We start from the raw sequence: 24,967 nt of genomic DNA on the forward strand, positions 1-24,967 counted from the left end.
CTGATTGCCGCTGGAACGCATACAGTTTGACACAGTTGGTGTGCACAAGGCTTAATGCCTCAATCAGACCGACAGTGTGTTTGCATCAATACACCGTAATAAATTCTGCAGTCAAACTTTTTTCATTAAGTAACCCAAAATGTATACTAGATATATGTGCAAAAAAAGTTCAACATTCACCTTTTTCTCCTGTATCTGTCACGTCTACACATACAATTTGATGCATATGTTCCAATGTATGCATCACAGAACACACTGCAACTGCCTCTGCAATGCTGCAAGGCAAACACAGCGTTCCATTGGAAATAAATGTATTTCTGGTGTACCAAAACAAAATGATGCTGTCAGTCTGATCGAGGTGAAAGCCTAGGCTATGTACTGTGCTTATGATTTAAAACCATCCACAGCTATTTGAAAAAATATTCATGACATTTCTATCTGCAACGTAATGTTTGTGTACTGAACATGTCCCAGTTCAGTCCCCTGACCTGAACACCCACATGTCCAGGCTCATGTCACTCAGTGAAGAAGTTGACATCATCACCTGCAGCTTCATCTGTTTGTTGGGAGCTACCGCATCCAAAATACCACACAAGGCACGTTGTTTTACAAATTGTTGTTGTGCATCTCTCAGGTTTATTCATTTGTAGTTAGCTCGACAGCTCATTAATAAAATGCGTTTTTGGCGTGCACTGTCCCAGACTGCTCACTCTTGAGCTGAGTTGAGGTCATTAGCTATTTAACTTGTTGTTGTCCTTAGCACCTAGCTAGCTCATTGAAAACATTCTAAAACGTTAAATAGTCCAATGATCATAAACTTACATTACTTGTAACTTTTTATTTTTATTTTTTTTCATTTAATAAATAAGAAGTGTGTTACAGGGGTCTACTTAGCAAACTTAACTCTGTGATTAGGGTTGTAGGGCATAATTAGGGCAGCGTTGTGTGTAAGCTATTTCGTGTGAGTCAGGTACGTTTTAATATGTATCCTCTTATAGACGATCTCTCCCTTTTTAACACACTTGTACAGCACACAACACTGGCTCTTTCTCAGTTAGCTAAATAAAAAAATTATCACATTTTCTCTCCAGTTGTCCAGAGAGGATGACAGCCTGTCTCCTCCCCCTGGAGGATGACAGCCTGTCTCCTCCCCCTGGAGGATGATGACCTGTCATGTCCCATCTGCTGTGAGAACTTTACAGACTACTTCAACCCCCACTGCAGCGACAGCTTCTGCAGAATCTGCCTGGAGGACACCTGCGAGACAGGCTCCAACACCCTAAACACACTCCAAGGGCCTACACACTAAGCCTCTACTGCCTTGAGTTTGCATGTGTGGAGTGTGTGCCTGAGCATGCAGGCCACAGTTTCTTTGGAGAAGGCTGCTACCCAATGGAGGGAGGAGCACAGGACTCCACTGAAGGCCCTACAGGATAAAATGTCTGTCTTCGACAAGACCAAATCCACCGGGGAGAAAATGGTGTATCGCATCGGGGTGCAGGCCCAGCAAACCGAGACAAGGATAGAAGAGGATAGAAGAGTGTTTGCAAATTCTGTAATTGTATTTTGCTAATTTTGAAACTTTTTATTTCTTTCACAAGTCTGTTGAGCTGCAGATCAGAATCTACTCTGTTAAAAGAGAATGGCTGCAGTGCCATTGATTAGTCCAACATTGATAGATCATTCAAGCTTTCAATGTCAAATGTTCCTGGCATGAAATTCTTTTGAATAAAGATTTTGGGATAAGTAACCAACCATTGATATATTATTGACAGACATGTTTTTGTACAGTAGAAAGTCATTGAAAATGTTATGGTACCCTTCCTTATACAATCTGCTAAGCACTTTGCCTCTTGTTACATCAGGGCTGTGTTCAGGATGAAAGAAAGTTTCTCCACTCAGAATGCCAAGCTAGCTTAGCCCATCTCATGCTCCATTCCATTTTCAACTGACCCTCTAGCCTACAAACACACACACACACACACACATACTGGATCAAGCGGAGAGACATCAGGGCCATGTATTAATGATCCATCTGCTGTCTCGACACCCCCTACCTCTCGCTCTCTCTTCCATATGTCTCTCCTCCACCTTTACTCCCTCTTTCATTCCTCCCTCCCTTGTCCTGTTTGATGCAGATACTCTAGCTCTGATCCCCCCCCCCCCACACACACACACACACACTCGGACATGGGTGTATTCAGGGATATGAAACGCTTTGAACATTGCAGATAGAAATGAACCAACATGATTCACTGTTAGACGTTCTGTCCTTCTGAACGTGCCCAGCGTCTGTGTCAGACAGTTGGCTGTGATCCTAATTGGTCATCCTCACGTCTGATCCCTAATCTCTGCTTAGCCGTCACTCACTTTCGCTCCAATGGACTGCCTCTCTCTCAGGTATAATCCATCAGATGAAGGGGGAGTACGATGCAGCGTTGAAGCTCCACAATGCCCACCTGTGTTTGGTCCAGGAGCTGGGGGACTACGCTGCTCAGGGTAGGGCCTATGGGAACATGGGCAATGCCTTCAACGCTCTGGGGATGTACGACCAGGCTGTACGCTACCACCGGCAGGAGCTGCACATATCACTAGAGGTGAGGATATACACGTGAACACACATACACATGAACGAACACACACACAGAGAGCCCTGGGGATGTACGACCAGGCTGTACGGTATCATAGGCGTCAGATATCACCGAAGGCAGACACACACCTGGTATTGACCTTTCTTTCCTCTCCCAGGTGAATGACCGGCCCTCCCAGGCCTCTACCCATGGTAACCTGGCTGTGGCCTATCAGGCTCTGGGCGCTCATGACCGGGCTCTCCAGCACTACCTGCACCACCTGACCATCGCACGCGAACTACGAGACACACAGAGCACGGCCAGGGCACTAGGTAACAGACAGACAGAGCACGACCAGGGCACCAGATAACAGACAGAGCACGACCAGGGCACCAGATAACAGACAGACAGAGCACGACCAGGGCACTAGGTAACAGACAGACAGAGCACGACCAGGGCACCAGATAACAGACAGACAGAGCATGACCAGGGCACTAGGTAACAGAGAGCACGACCAGGGCACTAGGTAACAGACAGACAGAGCACGACCAGGGCACCAGATAACAGACAGACAGAGCACGACCAGGGCACTAGGTAACAGACAGACAGAGCACGACCAGGGCACTAGGTAACAGAGAGCACGACCAGGGCACCAGATAACAGACAGACAGAGCACGACCAGGGCACCAGATAACAGACAGACAGAGCACGACCAGGGCACCAGATAACAGACAGACAGACAGAGCATGACCAGGGCACTAGGTAACAGAGAGCACGACCAGGGCACCAGATAACAGACAGACAGAGCACGACCAGGGCACTAGGTAACAGACAGACAGGTCACGACCAGGGCACTAGGTAACAGACAGACAGAGCACGACCAGGGCACCAGAATACAGACAGACAGAGCACGACCAGGGCACTAGGTAACAGACAGACAGAGCACGACCAGGGCACTAGGTAATAGACATACAGAGCACGACCAGGGCACCAGATAACAGACAGACAGAGCACGACCAGGGCACTAGGTAACAGACAGAGCACGACCAGGGCACTAGGTAACAGACAGACAGAGCACGACCAGGGCACTAGGTAACAGACAGACAGAGCACGACCAGGGCACTGGGTAACAGACAGACAGAGCACGACCAGGGCACCAGATAACAGACAGACAGACAGAGCACGACCAGGGCACCAGATAACAGACAGACAGACAGAGCACGACCAGGGCACTAGGTAACAGACAGACAGAGCACGACCAGGGCACTAGGTAACAGACAGCCAGAACACGACCAGGGCACTAGGTAACAGACAGCCAGAGCACGACCAGGGCACTAGGTAACAGACAGCCAGAACACGACCAGGGCACTAGGTAACAGACAGCCAGAACACGACCAGGGCACTAGGTAACAGACAGACAGAGCACGACCAGGGCACTAGGTAACACAGACAGGGGTCAAACCAACGAATGAAGAATTTAAATATACTTTATTGATTCCTAAAGGTAAAGTGTGTGTGTGTGTGTAGGTAACCTGGGTAACTTCCACTGCTGTAGAGGGGAGTATGTCCAGGCGGTTCCCTACTACCAGCAGTACCTGACCCTGTCACCCCAGCTACAGGACCTGGAGGAAGAAGGCAAGGTCTGCCACAACCTGGCCTACACACACTACTGCCTGGGACAGTACAGAGAGGCCGTCAGGTAGCAGACACACTCCATCCATCTGTATGTATAATAATAGCTCTTAAAGATTGTCCTGACCTCTCCAACTAAATACAGAAAGTTGTCAACTTTGAAAAGGAAATGAGGAAGAAAACACACCTTTTCTTCTTTCTCCTAACAGGTATTATGAACAGGACCTGGCCCTGGCTAAAGACCTGGGGGATAAGTTGTCCCAGGCTAAAGCCTACTGTAACCTGGGTCTGGCCTACAAAGCCCTGGGGGAATACAACAAGGCTGAGGACTGTCAGAGATACCTGCTGTCCCTGGCTCAGGCTCTCAACAACACACAGGTGCAGATAGTAACTAGCACAACTGGTATTGGTGGAATGGGTCGTGAGGGGGTCAGCATGTGTGTTGGAGGGGACTTGGCAGGGGTGGTGAGATTCTACATTAAAACAATGTGTATGTGCGTGTGTGTCCAGGCTGTGTTCCGTGCCCTGGGGAACCTGGGGGATGTGTGTGTGTGTCGGGTTGACATGGCCGGGGCGGTGAGGTTCTACCAGCAGCAGCTCACCCTGGCTCAGGAGGTCAAAGGCCACAAAATGGAGGCCGACGCATACTCAGCGCTAGGCTCCGCCCACAGGTAGACTCCTAATACAGTTAGGATTTAAATTTGTATTTTATTTATAAACTTCCCGTATGTTTTCAGATAATATTGACTGAGAAGTAATAGTGGTTTTCTCCCTTCTTCCCTCCCCCAGACTCCTCCGTCAGTACGACCTGGCCCTGTCCTTCCATCAGCAGGAGCTGTCTGCCCGCACCGCTCTAGACGACCAACAGGGGCAGTGTGGTGCTCTGGGCCGCCTGGCAGCCGTCCACATGGCCCTGACGGACTACGTCACAGCCTTCCAGTGCTACCAGGCCCAGCTCACCCTGGCACAGGGCCTCAGAGACGCCCGCGTGGAGGCACAGGTCCAGGGCAACATGGGCATCGCCAAGATGAACATGGGCGTCCTGGAGGAGGCCATCGGGTATTTTGAGCAGCAGTTGGCCATGCTGGAGCAGCTGAGTGGGGCTGAGTGTGTGCTGGACAGAGGCAGGGCCTACGGGAACCTAGCAGACTGTTATGACTCTCTGGGAGACTTTGAGGAAGCTATAAAGTACAGTGAGATGTTTCTAACCGTGGCTCAGAGTCTCAACCATGTTCAGGACCAGGAGAGAGCCTACAGGGGACTGGGCAACGCACACAGGTAAGTGCTGAGACATTCTCTCTGTCTGTCTCTTTATCTCTCTGTCTGTCTCTTCATCTCTCTGTATGTCTCTTTATCTCTCTGTCTGTCTCTTTATCTCTCTGTCTGTCTCGTTAGATCTCTCTCCCTCTCTCAATATTTTCCTTTTTCTTTCTCGCTCACCCTCCTCTGTCTTTATATCTCTCTCTCTCACCCTCCTCTGTCTTTATATCTCTCTCTCTCTCACCCTCCTCTGTCTTTATATATCTCTCTCTCACCCACCTCTGTCTTTATATATCTCTCTCTCACCCTCCTCTGTCTTTTATATATCTCTCTCTCACCCTCCTCTGTCTTTATATATATCTCTCTCTCTCACCCTCCTCTGTCTTTATATATCTCTCTCTCTCACCCTCCTCTGTCTTTATATATCTCTCTCTCTCACCCTCCTCTGTCTTTATATATCTCTCTCTCACCCTCCTCTGTCTTTATATATATCTCTCTCTCACCCTCCTCTGTCTTTATATCTCTCTCTCTCACCCTCCTCTGTCTTTATATATATCTCTCTCACCCTCCTCTGTCTTTATATCTCTCTCTCTCACCCTCCTCTGTCTTTATATATCTCTCTCACCCTCCTCTGTCTTTATATATCTCTCTCTCACCCTCCTCTGTCTTTATATATCTCTCTCACCCTCCTCTGTCTTTATATATATATCTCTCTCACCCTTCTCTGTCTTTATATATATCTCTCTCTCACCCTCCTCTGTCTTTATATCTCTCTTTCTCACCCTCCTCTGTCTTTATATCTCTCTCTCTCACCCACCTCTGTCTTTATATATCTCTCTCTCTCACCCTCCTCTGTCTCTATCTCTCTCTATCTCACCCTCCTCTGTCTTTATATATCTCTCTCACCCTCTTCTGTCTTTATATATCTCTCTCACCCTCTTCTGTCTTTATATATCTCTCTCACCGTCCTCTGTCTTTATATCTCTCTCTCACCCTCCTCTGTTGTTATATCTCTCTCGCACCCACCTCTGTCTTTATATCTCTCTCTCTCTCACCCTCCTCTGTCTCTATATCTCTCTATCTCACCCTCCTCTGTCTTTATATCTCTCTCACCCTCCCTGTCTTTATATCTCTCTCTCACCCTCCCCTGTGTTTATATATATCTCTCTCACCCTCCTCTGTCTTTATCTCTCTCTCTCTCTCACCCTCCTCTGTCTTTATATCTCTCTCTCTCACCCTCCCCTGTCTTTATATCTCTCTCTCACCCTCCTCTGTCTTTATATCTCTCTCTCACCCTCCTCTGTTTTTATATATCTCTTTCTCACCCTCCTCTGTCTTTATATCTCTCTCTCACCCTCCTCTGTCTTTATATATCTCTCTCTCACCCTCCTCTGTCTTTATATATCTCTCTCTCACCCTCCTCTGTCTTTATATATCTCTCTCTCTCACCCACCTCTGTCTTTATATATATCTCTCTCACCCTCCTCTGTCTTTATATCTCTCTCTCACCCTCCTCTGTCTTTATATATATCTCTCTCTCACCCTCCTCTGTCTTTATATATATCTCTCTCTCACCCTCCTCTGTCTTTATATCTCTCTCTCTCACCCTCCTCTGTCTTTATATATCTCTCTCACCCTCCTCTGTCTTTATATATCTCTCTCTCTCACCCTCCTCTGTCTTTATATATCTCTCTCTCACCCTCCTCTGTCTTTATATATATATCTCTCTCACCCTTCTCTGTCTTTATATATATCTCTCTCTCACCCTCCTCTGTCTTTTATATATCTCTCTCACCCTCCTCTGTCTTTATATCTCTCTCTCTCACCCTCCTCTGTCTTTATATCTCTCTCTCTCTCACCCTCCTCTGTCTTTATATATATCTCTCTCACCCTCCTCTGTCTTTATATCTCTCTCTTACCCTCCTCTGTCTTTATATATCTCTCTCTCACCCTCCTCTGTCTTTATCTCTCTCTCACCCTCCTCTGTCTTTATATATCTCTCTCTCACCCTCCTCTGTCTTTATATATCTCTCTCACCCTCCTCTGTCTTTATATATCTCTCTCACCCTCCTCTGTCTTTATATCTCTCTCACCCTCCTCTGTCTTTATATCTCTCTCTCACCCTCCTCTGTCTTTATATCTCTCTCTCTCACCCTCCTCTGTCTTTATATCTCTCTCTCTCACCCTCCTCTGTCTTTATATCTCTCTCTCACCCTCCTCTGTCTTTATATCTCTCTCTCTCACCCTCCTCTGTCTCTCTCTCTCTCTCACCCTCCTCTGTCTTTATATCTCTCTCTCTCACCCTCCTCTGTCTTTATATATATCTCTCTCACCCTCCTCTGTCTGTCTCACCCTCCTCTGTCTTTATATATCTCTCTCTCACCCTCCTCTGTCTTTATATCTCTCTCTCACCCTCCCCTGTCTTTATATATCTCTCTCTCTCACCCTCCTCTGTCTTTATATATCTCTCCCTCACCCCCCTCTGTCTTTTATATCACCCTCCTCTGTCTTTATATCTCTCTCACCCTCCTCTGTCTTTTATATCTCTCTCTCTCACCCTCCTCTGTCTTTATATCTCTCTCTCACCCTCCTCTGTCTTTATATATCTCTCTCTCACCCTCCTCTGTCTTTATCTCTCTCTCACCTCCTCTGTCTTTTTATATCTCTCTCACCCTCCTCTGTCTTTTATATATCTCTCTCACCCTCTGTCTTTTATATATCTCTCTCTCACCCTCCTCTGTCTTTATATATCTCTCTCTCTCTCACCCTCTGTTTTTATATATCTCTCTCTCACCCTCCTCTGTCTTTATATATATCTCTCTCTCACCCTCCTCTGTCTTTATATATCTCTCTCTCACCCTCCTCTGTCTTTATATATCTCTCTCTCTCACCCTCCTCTGTCTTTATATATCTCTCTCTCACCCTCCTCTGTCTTTATATCTCTCTCTCACCCTCCTCTGTCTTTATATCTCTCTCTCACCCTCCTCTGTCTTTATATCTCTCTCTCACCCTCCTCTGTCTTTCTTACCTCTGTCTTTATATCTCTCTCTCTCACCCTCCTCTGTCTTTATATATCTCTCTCACCCTCCTCTGTCTTTATATCTCTCTCTCACCCTCCTCTGTCTTTATATCTCTCTCTCTCACCCTCCTCTGTCTTTATATATCTCTCTCTCTCACCCTCCTCTGTCTTTATATCTCTCTCTCTCACCCTCCTCTGTCTTTTTATATCTCTCTCTCTCACCCTCCTCTGTCTTTATATCTCTCTCTCACCCTCCTCTGTCTTTTATCTCTCTCTCTCTCACCCTCCTCTGTCTTTATATCTCTCTCTCACCCTCTTTATCTCTGTCTTTATATCTCTTTATATCTCTCTCACCCTCCTCTGTCTTTATATCTCTCTCACCCTCCTCTGTCTTTATATCTCTCTCTCACCCTCCTCTGTCTTTATATCTCTCTCACCCTCCTCTGTCTTTATCTCTCTCTCTCACCCTCCTCTGTCTTTATATATCTCTGTCTTTATATCTCTCTCACCCTCCTCTGTCTTTATATATCTCTCTCTCACCCTCCTCTGTCTTTATATATCTCTCTCTCACCCTCCTCTGTCTTTATATCTCTCTCTCACCCTCCTCTGTCCTCTCCTCTGTCTTTATATCTCTCTCTCACCCTCCTCTGTCTATATCTCTCTCTCTCACCCTCCTCTGTCTTTATATCTCTCTCTCTCACCCTCCTCTGTCTTTATATCTCTCTCTCACCCCCTCTGTCTTTATATATCTCTCTCTCACCCTCCTCTGTCTTTATATCTCTCTCTCACCCTCCTCTGTCTTTATATCTCTCTCACCCTCCTCTGTCTTTTTATATCTCTCTCTCACCCTCCTCTGTCTTTTATACCCTCTCTGTCTCACCCTCACCCTCCTCTGTCTTTTATATATCTCTCTCTCACCCTCCTCTGTCTTTATCTCTCTCTCACCCTCCTCTGTCTTTATACCCTCACCCTCCTCTGTCTTTATATCTCTCTCTCTCACCCTCCTCTGTCTTTATATCTCTCTCTCACCCTCCTCTGTCTTTTATATCTCTCTCTCACCCTCCTCTGTCTTTATATCTCTCTCTCACCCTCCTCTGTCTTTATATCTCTCTCTCACCCTCCTCTGTCTTTTATATCTCTCTCTCACCCTCCTCTGTCTTTTATATCTCTCTCTCTCACCCTCCTCTGTCTTTTTATATATCTCTCTCTCACCCTCCTCTGTCTTTTTATATCTCTCTCTCACCCTCCTCTGTCTTTATCTCTCTCTCTCTCTCACCCTCCTCTGTCTTTATATATCTCTCTCTCACCCTCCTCTGTCTTTATATATCTCTCTCTCTCACCCTCCTCTGTCTTTATATCTCTCTCTCACCCTCCTCTGTCTTTATATATCTCTCTCTCACCCTCCTCTGTCTTTTATATCTCTCTCTCTCACCTTCCTCTGTCTTTATATCTCTCTCTCACCCTCTCTGTCTTTATATCTCTCTCTCACCCTACTCTGTCCTTATATATCTTTCTCACCCTCCTCTGTCTTTATATCTCTCTCTCTCACCCTCCTCTGTCTTTTATATCTCTCTCTTACCCTCTCTCTCACCCTCCTCTGTCTTTATATCTCTCTCTCTCACCCTCCTCTGTCTTTATATATCTCTCTCTCACCCTCCTCTGTCTGTCTTTATATCTCTCTCTCTCACCCTCCTCTGTCTTTATATATATCTCTCTCACCCTCCTCTGTCTTTATATCTCTCTCTCTCTCTCTCTCTCTCTCTCTCACCCTCCTCTGTCTTTATATCTCTCTCTCTCACCCTCCTCTGTCTTTATATATCTCACCCTCCTCTGTCTTTATATCTCTCTCTCACCCTCCTCTGTCTTTATATCTCTCTCTCACCCTCCTCTGTCTTTATATCTCTCTCTCACCTCCTCTGTCTTTATATATCTCTCTCACCCTCCTCTGTCTTTATATATCTCTCTCACCCTCCTCTGTCTTTATATCTCTCTCTCACCCTCCTCTGTCTTTATATCTCTCTCTCACCCTCCTCTGTCTTTATATCTCTCTCACCCTCCTCTGTCTTTATATATCTCTCTCTCACCCTCCTCTGTCTTTATCTCTCTCTCTCACCCTCCTCTGTCTTTATATATCTCTCTCTCTCACCCTCCTCTGTCTTTATATATCTCTCTCACCCTCCTCTGTCTTTATATCTCTCTCTCACCCTCCTCTGTCTTTATATATCTCTCTCTCACCCTCCTCTGTCTTTATCTCTCTCTCTCACCCTCCCCTGTCTTTATATATCTCTCTCTCACCCTCCTCTGTCTTTATATATCTCTCTCTCACCCTCCTCTGTCTTTATATATCTCTCTCTCTCACCCTCCTCTGTCTTTATATCTCTCTCTCACCCTCCTCTGTCTTTATATATATCTCTCTCTCACCCTCCTCTGTCTTTTATCTCTCTCTCTCACCCTCCTCTGTCTTTATATCTCTCTCTCACCCTCCTCTGTCTTTATATCTCTCTCTCACCCTCCTCTGTCTTTATATCTCTCTCACCCTCCTCTGTCTTTTATATCTCTCTCTCACCCTCCTCTGTCTCTCTCTCACCCTCCTCTGTCTTTTATATCTCTCTCACACCCTCCTCTGTCTTTTATATATCTCTCTCTCACCCTCCTCTGTCTTTATATCTCTCTCACCCTCCTCTCTCTCTCACCCTCCTCTGTCTTTATATCTCTCTCTCACCCTCCTCTGTCTTTATATCTCTCACCCTCCTCTCACTCTCCTCTGTCTTTATATCTCTCTCTCACCCTCCTCTGTCTTTTTATATCTCTCTCTCTCTCACCCTCCTCTGTCTTTATATATCTCTCTCTCACCCTCCTCTGTCTTTATATCTCTCTCTCTCACCCTCCTCTGTCTTTTATATCTCTCTCTCTCACCCTCCTCTGTCTTTATATCTCTCTCTCACCCTCCTCTGTCTTTTATATATCTCTCTCTCACCCTCCTCTGTCTTTATATATATCTCTCTCTCACCCTCCTCTGTCTTTTATATATCTCTCTCACCCTCCTCTGTCTTTTTATATCTCTCTCTCACCCTCCTCTGTCTTTATATATCTCTCTCTCCCTCCTCTGTCTTTATATCTCTCTCTCTCACCCTCCTCTGTCTTTTTATATCTCTCTCTCACCCTCCTCTGTCTTTTATATATCTCTCTCACCCTCCTCTGTCTTTATATCTCTCTCTCTCACCCTCCTCTGTCTTTTATATATCTCTCTCTCTCTGTATATATCATCCCTCCTCTGTCTTTATATCTCTCTCTCACCCTCCTCTGTCTTTATATCTCTCTCTCTCCCTCCTCTGTCTTTATATCTATCTCTCTCACCCTCCTCTGTCTTTATATCTCTCTCTCACCCTCCTCTGTCTTTATACCTCTCACCCTCCTCTGTCTTTTTATATCTCTCTCTCACCCTCCTCTGTCTTTTTATATCTCTCACCCTCTGTCATCTCTCTCACCCTCCTCTGTCTTTATATCTCTCTCTCTCTCTCACCCTCCTCTGTCTTTATATCTCTCTCACCCTCTTCTGTCTTTATATATCTCTCTCTCACCCACCTCTGTCTTTATACATCTCTCTCTCTCACCCTCTTCTGTCTTTATTTCTCTCTCTCACCCTCCTCTGTCTTTATCTCTCTCTCACCCTCCTCTGTCTTTATATCTCTCTCACCCTCCTCTGTCTTTATATATCTCTCTCTCACCCTCCTCTGTCTTTATCTCTCTCTCTCACCCTCCTCTGTCTTTATATCTCTCTCACCCTCCTCTGTCTTTATATCTCTCTCTCACCTCCTCTGTCTTTATATATCTCTCTCTCACCCTCCTCTGTCTTTATATATCTCTCTTTATATCTCTCACCCTCCTCTGTCTTTTATATCTCTCTCTCTCACCCTCCTCTGTCTTTATATATCTCTCTCTCACCCTCCTCTGTCTTTATATCTCTCTCTCTCTCACCCTCCTCTGTCTTTTATCTCTCTCTCACCCTCCTCTGTATCTCTCACCCTCCTCTGTCTTTATCTCTCTCTCTCACCCTCCTCTGTCTTTATATATATCTCTCTCACCCTCCTCTGTCTTTATATATCTCTCTCTCACCCTCCTCTGTCTTTATATCTCTCTCTCACCCTCCTCTGTCTTTATATCTCTCTCACCCTCCTCTGTCTTTATATCTCTCTCTCTCACCCTCCTCTGTCTTTATATCTCTCTCTCTCACCCTCCTCTGTCTTTATATCTCTCTCTCACCCTCCTCTGTCTTTATATCTCTCTCTCTCACCCTCCTCTGTCTTTATATCTCTCTCTCACCCTCCTCTGTCTTTATATATCTCTCTCTCACCCTCCTCTGTCTTTATATCTCCTCTCTTTATCTCTCACCCTCCTCTGTCTTTATATATCTCTCTCACCCTCCTCTGTCTTTTATATCTCTCTCTCACCCTCCTCTGTCTTTATATATCTCTCTCTCACCCTCCTCTGTCTCCTCTCCTCTGTCTTTATATATCTCTCTCACCCTCCTCTGTCTTTATATATCTCTCTCTCTCACCCTCCTCTGTCTTTATATCTCTCTCTCACCCTCCTCTGTCTTTTATATCTCTCTCTCACCCTCCTCTGTCTTTATATCTCTCTCTCACCCTCCTCTGTCTTTATATCTCTCTCTCTCTCACCCTCCTCTGTCTTTATATCTCTCTCTCACCCTCCTCTGTCTTTATATATCTCTCTCTCACCCTCCTCTGTCTTTATATCTCTCTCTCACCCTCCTCTGTCTTTATATCTCTCTCAAACCCTCCTCTGTCTTTTATATCTCTCTCTCACCCTCCTCTGTCTTTTATATCTCTCTCTCACCCTCCTCTGTCTTTATATATCTCTCTCTCACCCTCCTCTGTCTTTATATATCTCTCTCACCCTCCTCTGTCTTTATATATCTCTCTCACCCTCCTCTGTCTTTATATCTCTCCATCTCTCACCCTCCTCTGTCTTTATATCTCTCTCTCACCCTCCTCTGTCTTTACATCTCTATATCTCTCACCCTCCTCTGTCTTTATATATCTCTCTCACCCTCCTCTGTCTTTATATCTCTCTCTCTCACTCTCCTCTGTCTTTATATCTCTCTCTCTCACTCTCCTCTGTCTTTATATCTCTCTCTCTCACTCTCCTCTGTCTTTATATATCTCTCTCTCACCCTCTCTGTCTTTATATCTCTCTCACCCTCCTCTGTCTTTATATCTCTCTCTCACCCTCCTCTGTCTTTATATCTCTCTCTCACCCTCCTCTGTCTTTATATCTCTCTCTCTCTCACCCTCCTCTGTATCTCTCTCTCACCCTCCTCTGTCTTTATATATCTCTCTCACCCTCCTCTGTCTTTTATATCTCTCTCTCACCCTCCTCTGTCTTTATATCTCTCTCTCTCACCCTCCTCTGTCTTTATATCTCTCTCTCTCTCACCCTCCTCTGTCTTTATATCTCTCTCTCACCCTCCTCTGTCTTTATATCTCTCTCTCACCCTCCTCTGTCTTTATATCTCTCTCTCACCCTACTCTGTCTTTTATATATCTCTCTCACCCTCCTCTGTCTTATATATCTCTCTCATCTCTCACCCTCCTCTGTCTTTATATCTCTCTCTCACCCTCCTCTGTCTTTTATATCTCTCTCTCACCCTCCTCTGTCTTTTTATATCTCTCTCTCTCACCCTCCTCTGTCTTTATATATCTCTCTCTCACCCTCCTCTGTCTTTATATCTCTCTCTCTCACCCTCCTCTGTCTTTATATCTCTCTCTCACCCTCCTCTGTCTTTTATATATCTCTCTCACCCTCCTCTGTCTTTTATATCTCTCTCTCTCACCCTCCTCTGTCTTTATATCTCTTTATACCCTCCTCTGTCTTTATATCTCTCTCTCACCCTCCTCTGTCTTTATATATATCTCTCTCTCACCCTCCTCTGTCTTTATATCTCTCTCTCACACACCTCTGTTTTTATATCTCTCTCAAACCCTCCTCTGTCTTTATATCTCTCTCTCTCTCACCCTCCTCTGTCTTTATATCTCTCTCTCTCACCCTCCTCTGTCTTTATATCTCTCTCTCTCACCCTCTCTGTCTTTATATCTCTCTCTCACCCTCCTCTGTCTTTATATATCTCTCTCACCCTCCTCTGTCTTTATATCTCTCTCTCACCCTCCTCTGTCTTTATATATCTCTCTCACCCTCCTCTGTCTTTATATCTCTCTCTCCCTCCTCTGTCTTTATATCTCTCTCACCCTCCTCTGTCTTTTATATCTCTCTCCTCTCACCCTCCTCTGTCTTTATATCTCTCTCTCTCACCCTCCTCTGTCTTTTATTATATCTCTCTCACCCTCCTCTGTCTTTTTATATCTCTCACCCTCCTCTGTCTTTATATCTCTCTCTCTCACCCTCCTCTGTCTTTATTCTCTCTCTCACCCTCCTCTGTCTTTATATCTCTCTCTCTCACCCTCCTCCTCTGTCTTTATATATCTCTCTCTCACCCTCCTCTGTCTTTATATCTCTCTCTCTCACCCTCCTCTGTCTTTATATATCTCTCTCTCACCCTCCTCTGTCTTTTATATCTCTCTCTCTCCCTCCTCTGTCTTTATATATCTCTGTCTCTCTCACCCTCCTCTGTCTTATATCTCTCTCTCACCCTCCTCTGTCTTTATATCTCTCTCTCACCCTCCTCTGTCTTTTATATCTCTCTCTCACCCTCCTCTGTCTTTATATCTCTCTCTCTCTCTCACCCTCCTCTGTCTTTATATCTCTCTCTCACCTTCCTCTGTCTTTATATCTCTCTCACCCACCTCTGTCTTTATATCTCTCTCACCCTCCTCTGTCTTTATATCTCTCTCTCACCCTCCTCTGTCTTTTTATATATCTCTCTCTCACCCTCCTCTGTCTTTATATATCTCTCTCTCACCCTCCTCTGTCTTTATATATCTCTCTCTCACCCTCCTCTGTCTTTTTATATCTCTCTCTCTCACCCTCCTCTGTCTTTATATCTCTCTCTCACCCTCCTCTGTCTTTATCTCTCTCTCACCCTCCTCTGTCTTTATATCTCTCTCACCCTCCTCTGTCTTTATATCTCTCTCTCTCACCCTCCTCTGTCTTTATATATCTCTCTCACCCTCCTCTGTCTTTATATCTCTCTCTCTCTCACCCTCCTCTGTCTTTATATATCTCTCTCACCCTCCTCTGTCTTTTATATCTCTCTCACCCTCCTCTGTCTTTATATCTCTCTCTCACCTCCTCTGTCTTTTATATCTCTCTCTCACCCTCCTCTGTCTTTATATATCTCTCTCTCACCCTCCTCTGTCTCTTATATCTCTCTCTCACCCTCCTCTGTCTTTATATCTCTCTCTCTCTCACCCTCCTCTGTCTTTATATCTCTCTCTCACCCTCCTCTGTCTTTATATCTCTCACCCTCCTCTGTCTCTCACCCACCCTCCTCTGTCTTTATATCTCTCTCTCTCACCCTCCTCTGTCTTTATATCTCTCTCTCACCCTCCTCTGTCACTCCTCCTCTGTCTTTATATATCTCTCTCTCACCCTCCTCTGTCTTTATATCTCTCTCTCTCACCCTCCTCTGTCTTTATCTCTCTCTCTCCCTCCTCTGTCTTTATATATCTCTCTCACCCTCCTCTGTCTTTATATCTCTCTCTCTCACCCTCCTCTGTCTTTATATCTCTCTCACCCTCCTCTGTCTTTTATATCTCTCTCTCACCCTCCTCTGTCTTTATATATCTCTCTCTCACCCTCCTCTGTCTTTATATCTCTCTCTCTCCTCTGTCTTTATATCTCTCTCTCACCCTCCTCTGTCTTTTATATCTCTCTCTCACCCTCCTCTGTCTTTATATATCTCTCTCCTCCTCACCCTCCTCTGTCTTTATATCTCTCTCTCACCCTCTCTGTCTTTATATATCTCTCTCACCCTCCTCTGTCTTTTTATATCTCTCTCACCCTCCTCTCTCTCTCACCCTCCTCTGTCTTTATATATCTCTCTCTCACCCTCCTCTGTCTTTATATCTCTCTCTCACCCTCCTCTGTCTTTATATATCTCTCTCTCTCACCCTCCTCTGTCTTTATATCTCTCTCACCCTCCTCTGTCTTTATATCTCTCTCACCCTCCTCTGTCTTTATATATATATCTCTCTCACCCTCCTCTGTCTTTATATATCTCTCTCACCCTCCTCTGTCTTTATATCTCTCTCTCTCACCCTCCTCTGTCTTTATATCTCTCTCTCACCCTCCTCTGTCTTTATATCTCTCTCTCTCACCCTCCTCTGTCTTTATATATATCTCTCTCACCCTCCTCTGTCTTTATATCTCTCTCTCTCACCCTCCTCTGTCTTTATATCTCTCTCTCACCCTCCTCTGTCTTTATATCTCTCTCTCACCCTCCTCTGTCTTTATATATCTCTCTCTCACCCTCCTCTGTCTTTATATCTCTCTCTCACCCTCCTCTGTCTTTATATCTCTCTCTCACCCTCCTCTGTCTTTATATACCCTCCTCTGTCTCTCTCTCACCCTCCTCTGTCTTTATATATCTCTCTCACCCTCCTCTGTCTTTATATCTCTCTCTCACCCTCCTCTGTCTTTTATATCTCTCTCACCCTCCTCTGTCTTTATATCTCTCTCTCACCCTCCTCTGTCTTTATATATCTCTCTCTCTCACCCTCCTCTGTCTTTATATATCTCTCTCTCACCCTCCTCTGTCTTTATATATCTCTCTCACCCTCCTCTGTCTTTATATATCTCTCTCTCACCCTCCTCTGTCTTTATATATCTCTCTCTCACCCTCCTCTGTCTTTTTATATCTCTCTCACCCTCCTCTGTCTTTTATATATCTCTCTCACCCTCCTCTGTCTTTATATCTCTCTCTCACCCTCCCTCTGTCTTTATATCTCTCACCCTCTCTCTCACCCTCCTCTGTCTTTATATCTCTCTCTCTCTCTCACCCTCCTCTGTCTTTATATCTCTCTCTCTCACCCTCCTCTGTCTTTATATATCTCTCTCTCACCCTCCTCTGTCTTTATATATCTCTCTCTCACCCTCCTCTGTCTTTATATATCTCTCTCTCTCACCTCCTCTGTCTTTATATCGATCTCTCTCACCCTCCTCTGTCTTTATATCTCTCTCTCCCTCCTCTGTCTTTATATATCTCTCTCTCACCCTCCTCTGTCTTTATATATCTCTCTCTCACCCTCCTCTGTCTTTATTTCTCTCTCTCACCCTCCTCTGTCTTTATATCTCTCTCACCCTCCTCTGTCTTTTTATATCTCTCTCTCACCCTCCTCTGTCTTTTTATATCTCTCTCTCTCACCCTCCTCTGTCTTTTTATATATCTCTCTCTCACCCTCCTCTGTCTTTATATATATCTCTCTCTCACCCTCCTCTGTCTTTATATATCTCTCTCACCCTCCTCTGTCTTTATATCTCTCTCTCACCCTCCTCTGTCTTTATATCTCTCTCTCTCACCCTCCTCTGTCTTTATATATCTCTCTCTCACCCTCCTCTGTCTTTATATCTCTCTCTCACCCTCCTCTGTCTTTATATCTCTCTCTCACCCTCCTCTGTCTTTATATCTCTCTCTCACCCTCCTCTGTCTTTATATATATCTCTCTCACCCTCCTCTGTCTTTATATATCTCTCTCACCCTCCTCTGTCTTTATATCTCTCTCTTTATCTATCTCACCCTCCTCTGTCTTTATATCTCTCTCTCTCACCCTCCTCTGTCTTTATATCTCTCTCTCACCCTCCTCTGTCTTTATATATCTCTCTCTCACCCTCCTCTGTCTTTATATATCTCTCTCACCCTCCTCTGTCTTTATATATCTCTCTCTCACCCTCCTCTGTCTTTATATCTCTCTCTCACCCTCCTCTGTCTTTTATATCTCTCTCTCACCCTCCTCTGTCTTTTTATCTCTCTCTCTCACCCTCCTCTGTCTTTATATATCTCTCTCTCACCCTCCTCTGTCTTTATATCTCTCTCTCTCACCCTCCTCTGTCTTTATATATCTCTCTCTCACCCTCCTCTGTCTTTTATATATCTCTCTCTCACCCTCCTCTGTCTTTTATATCTCTCTCCTCTCTTTACTCCTCCTCCTCTGTCTTTATATATCTCTTTATATCTCTCTCTCACCCTCCTCTGTCTTTATATATCTCTCTCACCCTCCTCTGTCTTTATATCTCTCTCTCACCCTCCTCTGTCTTTTATATCTCTCTCTCACCCTCCTCTGTCTTTATATATCTCTCTCTCACCCTCCTCTGTCTTTTATATATCTCTCTCTCTCACCCTCCTCTGTCTTTATATCTCTCTCTCACCCTCCTCTGTCTTTATATCTCTCTCTCACCCTCCTCTGTCTTTATATATCTCTCTCTCACCCTCCTCTGTCTTTATATCACCCTCCTCTGTCTTTATATCTCTCTCACCCTCCTCTGTCTTTATATATCTCTCTCTCACCCTCCTCTGTCTTTATATATCTCTCTCTCTCACCCTCCTCTGTCTTTATATCTCTCTCTCACCCTCCTCTGTCTTTATCTCTCTCTCACCCTCCTCTGTCTTTATATCTCTCTCTCACCCTCCTCTGTCTTTATATCTCTCTCTCACCCTCCTCTGTCTTTTATATCTCTCTCTCACCCTCCTCTGTCTTTATCTCTCTCTCACCCTCCTCTGTCTTTATCTCTCCCACCCCTCTGTCTTTATATCTCTCTCTCTCTCACCCTCCTCTGTCTTTATATCTCTCTCTCTCACCCTCCTCTGTCTTTTATATCTCTCTCTCCTCTCACCCTCCTCCTCTGTCTTTATATATCTCTCTCTCACCCCCCTCTGTCTTTATATCTCTCTCTCTCACCCTCCTCTGTCTTTATATCTCTCTCTCACCCTCCTCTGTCTTTATATCTCTCTCTCACCCTCCTCTGTCTTTATATCTCTCTCTCACCCTCCTCTGTCTTTATATATCTCTCTCTCACCCTCCTCTGTCTTTACCCTCCTCTGTCTTTATATATCTTTATCTCTCTCTCTCACCCTCCTCTGTCTTTATATACCCTCCTCTGTCTCTCTCTCTCACCCTCCTCTGTCTTTATATCTCTCTCTCACCCTCCTCTGTCTATATCTCTCTCTCACCCTCCTCTGTCTTTATATCTCTCTCTCACCTCCTCTATCTTTATCTCTCTCACCCTCCTCTGTCTTTATATCTCTCTCTCTCACCCTCCTCTCTCTTTATATCTCTCTCTCACCCTCCTCTGTCTTTATATTTCTCTCTCACCCTCCTCTGTCTTTATATCTCTCTCTCACCCTCCTCTGTCTTTTATCTATCTCACCCTCCTCTGTCTTTATATCTCTCTCTCACCTCCTCTGTCTTTTTATCTCTCCCACCCTCCTCTGTCTTTATATCTCTCTCTCTCACCCTCCTCTGTTTTTATATATATCTCTCTCTCACCCTCCTCTGTCTTTATATCTCTCTCACCCTCCTCTGTCTTTATATATCTCTCTCTCACCCTCCTCTGTCTTTATATCTCTCTCACCTCTCTCTCTCTCTCAAACCCTCCTCTGTCTTTATATCTCTCTCTCACCCTCCTCTGTCTTTATATCTCTCTCACCCTCCTCTGTCTTTATATCTCTCTCTCACCCTCCTCTGTCTTTTTATATCTCTCTCTCACCCTCCTCTGTCTTTATATATATTATATATCTCTCTCTCACCCTCCTCTGTCTTTATATATCTCTCTCTCACCCTCCTCTGTCTTTTATATCTCTCTCTCACCTCCTCTATCTTTATCTATCTCACCCTCCTCTGTCTTTATATCTCTCTCTCACCTCCTCTGTCTTTTATCTCTCCCACCCTCCTCTGTCTTTATATCTCTCTGTCACCCTCCTCTGTCTTTTATATATATCTCTCTCACCCTCCTCTGTCTTTATATATCTCTCTCTCACCCTCCTCTGTCTTTATATATCTCTCTCTCACCCTCCTCTGTCTTATATATCTCTCTCTCACCCTCCTCTGTCTTTATATATCTCTCTCTCACCCTCCTCTGTCTTTATATCTTCTCTCTCTCACCCTCCTCTGTCTTTATATCTCTCTCTCACCCACCTCTGTCTTTTATATCTCTCTCTCACCCTCTCTATCTTTATCTATCTCACCCTCCTCTGTCTTTTATATCTCTCTCTCACCCTCCTCTGTCTTTATATCTTTCTCTCTCTCACCCTCCTCTGTCTTTATATCTCTCTCTCACCCTCCTCTGTCTTTATATCTCTCTCTCACCCTCCTCTGTCTTTATATATCTCTCTCTCTCACCCTCCTCTGTCTTTATATCTCTCTCTCTCACCCTCCTCTGTCTTTATATCTCTCTCTCTCACCCTCCTCTGTCTTTATATCTCTCTCTCTCACCCCTCTATCTTTATCTATCTCACCCTCCTCTGTCTTTATATCTCTCTCTCACCTCCTCTATCTTTATCTCTCCCACCCTCCTCTGTCTTTATCTCTCTCTCTCTCTCACCCTCCTCTCTGTTTTATATATATCTCTCTCTCACCCTCCTCTGTCTTTATATATCTCTCTCACCCTCCTCTGTCTTTATATATCTCTCTCTCACCCTCCTCTGTCTTTATATATCTCTCTCTCTCACCCTCCTCTGTCTTTTTATATCTCTCTCTCACCCTCCTCTGTCTTTTTATATCTCTCTCTCTCACCCTCCTCTGTCTTTATATATCTCTCTCTCTCAACCTCCTCTGTCTTTATATCTCTCTCTCACCCTCCTCTGTCTTTATATATCTCTCTCTCTCACCCTCCTCTGTCTTTATATATCTCTCTCTCTCACCCTCCTCTGTCTTTATATATCTCTCTCTCTCACCCTCCTCTGTCTTTATATCTCTCTCTCACCCTCCTCTGTCTTTATATCTCTCTCTCTCACCCTCCTCTGTCTTTATATATCTCTCTCTCACCCTCCTCTGTCTTTATATATCTCTCTCACCCTCCTCTGTCTTTATCTCTCTCTCTCACCCTCCCCTGTGTTTATATATATATATCTCTCTCTCACCCTCTTCTGTCTTTATATCTCTCTCACCCTCCTCTGTCTTTATCTCTCTCACCCTCCTCTGTCTTTATATATATCTCTCACCCTCCTCTGTCTTTATATCTCTCTCTCACCCACCTCTGTCTTTATATCACCCTCCTCTCTCTTCTCACCCTCCTCTGTCTTTATATCTCTCTCTCACCCTCCTCTGTCTTTATATCTCTCTCTCACCCTCCTCTGTCTTTATATATATCTCTCTTTATCTCACCCTCCTCTGTCTTTATAAATCTCTCTCACCCTCCTCTGTCTTTATCTCTCTCACCCTCCTCTGTCTTTATATCTCTCTCTCTCTCAAACCCTCCTCTGCCTTTATATATCTCTCTCTCACCCTCCTCTGTCTTTATATCTCTCTCACCCTCCTCTGTCTTTATATCTCTCTCTCACCCTCCTCTGTCTTTATATCTCTCTCTCACCCTCCTCTGTCTTTTTATATATATCTCTCTCACCCTCCTCTGTCTTTATATCTCTCTCTCTCTCTCACCTCCTCTATCTTTATCTATCTCACCCTCCTCTGTCTTTATATATCTCTCTCACCTCCTCTATCTTTTATCTCTCCCACCCCCTCTGTCTTTATATCTCTCTCTCTCACCCTCCTCTGTCTTTATTTATATATCTCTCTCTCTCCCCTCCTCTGTCTTTATATCTCTCTCACCCTCCTCTGTCTTTATATATCTCTCTCTCACCCTCCTCTGTCTTTATCTCTCTCTCTCTCTCTCTCTCTGTCTCTATCTCTCTCTCTCTCTCTCACCCACTCTGTCTTTATATCTCTCTCACCCTCCTCTGTCTTTATATCTCTCTCTCACCCTCCTCTGTCTTTATATATATCTCCTCTCACCCTCCTCTGTCTTTATCTCTCTCTCTCACCCTCCTATGTCTTTATATATATATCTCTCTCACCCTCCTCTGTCTTTATATATCTCTCTCTCTCACCCCCTCTGTCTTTTTATATCTCTCTCTCACCCTCCTCTGTCTTTTTATATATCTCTCTCACCCTCCTCTGTCTTTATATCTCTCTCACCCTCCTCTGTCTTTATATATCTCTCTCTCACCCTCCTCTGTCTTTATATCTCTCTCTCACCCTCCTCTGTCTTTATATATCTCTCTCACCCTCCTCTGTCTTTATATCTCTCTCTCTCTCTTTATAAACCCTCCTCTGTCTTTATATCTCTCTCTCACCCTCCTCTGTCTATATCTCTCTCTCACCCTCCTCTGTCTTTATATCTCTCTCTCACCCTCCTCTGTCTTTATATATATATATCTCTCTCACCCTCCTCTGTCTTTATATCTCTCTCTCTCTCACCCTCCTCTGTCTTTATATCTCTCTCTCTCACCCCCTCTATCTTTATCTCTCTCACCCTCCTCTGTCTTTATATCTCTCTCTCACCTCCTCTATCTTTATCTCTCCCACCCTCCTCTGTCTTTATATCTCTCTCTCACCCTCCTCTGTCTTTTATATATCTCTCTCACCCTCCTCTGTCTTTATCTCTCTCTCTCTGTCTTTATCTCTCTCTCAAACCCTCCTCTGTCTTTATATCTCTCTCTCACCCTCCTCTGTCTTTATATCTCTCTCTCACCCTCCTCTGTCTTTATATCTCTCTCTCACCCTCCTCTGTCTTTATATCTCTCTCTCACCCTCCTCTGTCTTTATATATATATCTATATATATATATATACCCTCCTCTGTGTATATATATCTCTCTCACCCTCCTCTGTCTTTATATATCTCTCTCTCTCACCCTCCTCTGTCTTTATATATCTCTCTTACCTCCTCTATCTTTATCTATCTCACCCTCCTCTGTCTTTATATCTCTCTCTCACCTCCTCTGTCTTTATATATCTCTCTCTCTCACCCTCCTCTGTCTTTATATATCTCTCTCACCCTCCTCTGTCTTTATATCTCTCTCACCCTCCTCTGTCTTTATCTCTCTCTCACCCTCCTCTTTCTTTATATATATATCTCTCTCACCCTCCTCTGTCTTTATATCTTCTCTCTCTTACCCTCCTCTGTCTTTATATCTCTCTCTCACCCACCTCTGTCTTTATATATATCTCTCTCTCACCCTCCTCTGTCTTTATAAATCTCTCTCACCCTCCTCTGTCTTTATCTCTCTCACCCTCCTCTGTCTTTATCTCTCTCTCTCTCAAACCCTCCTCTGTCTTTATATCTCTCTCTCACCCTCCTCTTGTCTTTATATCTCTCTCTCACCCTCCTCTGTCTTTATATCTCTCTCTCACCCTCCTCTGTCTTTATATCTCTCTCTCACCCTCCTCTGTCTTTTATATATATATCTCTCTCACCCTCCCTCTATATATATATAAAGACAGAGGAGGGTGAGAGATAGAGATATAAAGACAGAGGAGGGTTAGAGAGAGATATAAAGACAGAGGAGGGTTTAGAGAGATATAAAGACAGAGGTCTTTATAGAGAGATATAAAGACAGAGGAGGGTTTCAGAGAGAGTCTTTAGAGAGATCTCTCTCTCACCCTCCTCTGAGAGATATATAAAGACAGAGGAGACCCTCCTCTGAGAGTCTTTAGATATAAAGACAGAGGGGGTGGTCTTTATAAAGATAGAGGAGGTGAGAGAGAGATATAAAGACAGAGGAGGGTGAGATAGATAAAGATAGAGTCTTTATAGAGAGAGAGAGAGAGAGAGAGATATAAAGACAGAGGAGGGTGAGAGAGATATATATATATAAAGACACCCTCCTCTGTCTTTATATAAAGACAGAGGAGGGTGAGAGAGAGATATAGACAGAGGAGGGTCCTCTGAGAGATATAAAGACAGAGGAGGGTCCTCTGTCTTTATATAAAGACAGAGGAGGGTTTGAGAGAGAGAGAGATAAAGACCTCTGTCTTGAGAGAGATAAAGACAGAGGAGGGTCTGTCTTTATAAAGACAGACCCTCCTCTGTCTTTATATCTATCTCATAAAGACTTTAGAGGTGGGTGACCCTCCTCTGTCTTTATAAAGACAGAGGAGGGTGAGAGAGAGAAATATATAAAGACAGAGGAGGGTGAGAGAGAGATATATATAAAGACAGAGGTCTGTCTTTATATCTCTATAAAGACCTCCTCTGTGAGAGAGAGATATAAAGACAGAGGAGGGTGTCTTTATAGAGATATATAAAGACTCCTCTGTCTTTGAGAGAGAGATATAAAGACAGAGGTCTTGAGAGAGAGATATAAAGACAGAGGAGGGTGAGATAGATAAAGATACCCTCCTCTGTCTTTATATATAAAGACAGAGGAGGGTTTATAGAGAGATATATAAAGACAGAGGAGGGTGAGAGAGAAATATAAAGACAGAGGAGGGTGAGAGAGAGAGATATATAAAGACAGAGGAGGGTCCTCTGATATATATATATATAAAGACACCCTCCTCTGTCTTTATATATAA

The 24,967-nt window shown here is 44.5% G+C and overlaps 1 protein-coding gene across 5 annotated transcripts in view; it reads left to right on the forward strand.

Moving 5' to 3' along the window:
* The window catches only part of LOC135548251 (tetratricopeptide repeat protein 28-like), a 153,649-nt gene that overhangs the window by 87,667 nt on the left and 41,015 nt on the right, over nt 1-24,967 (forward strand). For all 5 annotated transcript variants that reach the window (XM_064977641.1, XM_064977644.1, XM_064977642.1 and 2 more), the window contains exons 10-15: nt 2,401-2,597; nt 2,749-2,902; nt 4,098-4,269; nt 4,412-4,580; nt 4,713-4,873; nt 4,992-5,480. In XM_064977641.1, coding sequence (XP_064833713.1) covers nt 2,401-2,597; nt 2,749-2,902; nt 4,098-4,269; nt 4,412-4,580; nt 4,713-4,873; nt 4,992-5,480 — 1,342 coding nt within the window. The remainder of the gene's footprint in view (nt 1-2,400; nt 2,598-2,748; nt 2,903-4,097; nt 4,270-4,411; nt 4,581-4,712; nt 4,874-4,991; nt 5,481-24,967) is intronic.

This window comes from Oncorhynchus masou, chromosome 11, assembly GCF_036934945.1.
Source record: "Oncorhynchus masou masou isolate Uvic2021 chromosome 11, UVic_Omas_1.1, whole genome shotgun sequence".
Classification (NCBI taxonomy): Eukaryota; Metazoa; Chordata; class Actinopteri; order Salmoniformes; family Salmonidae; genus Oncorhynchus; species Oncorhynchus masou.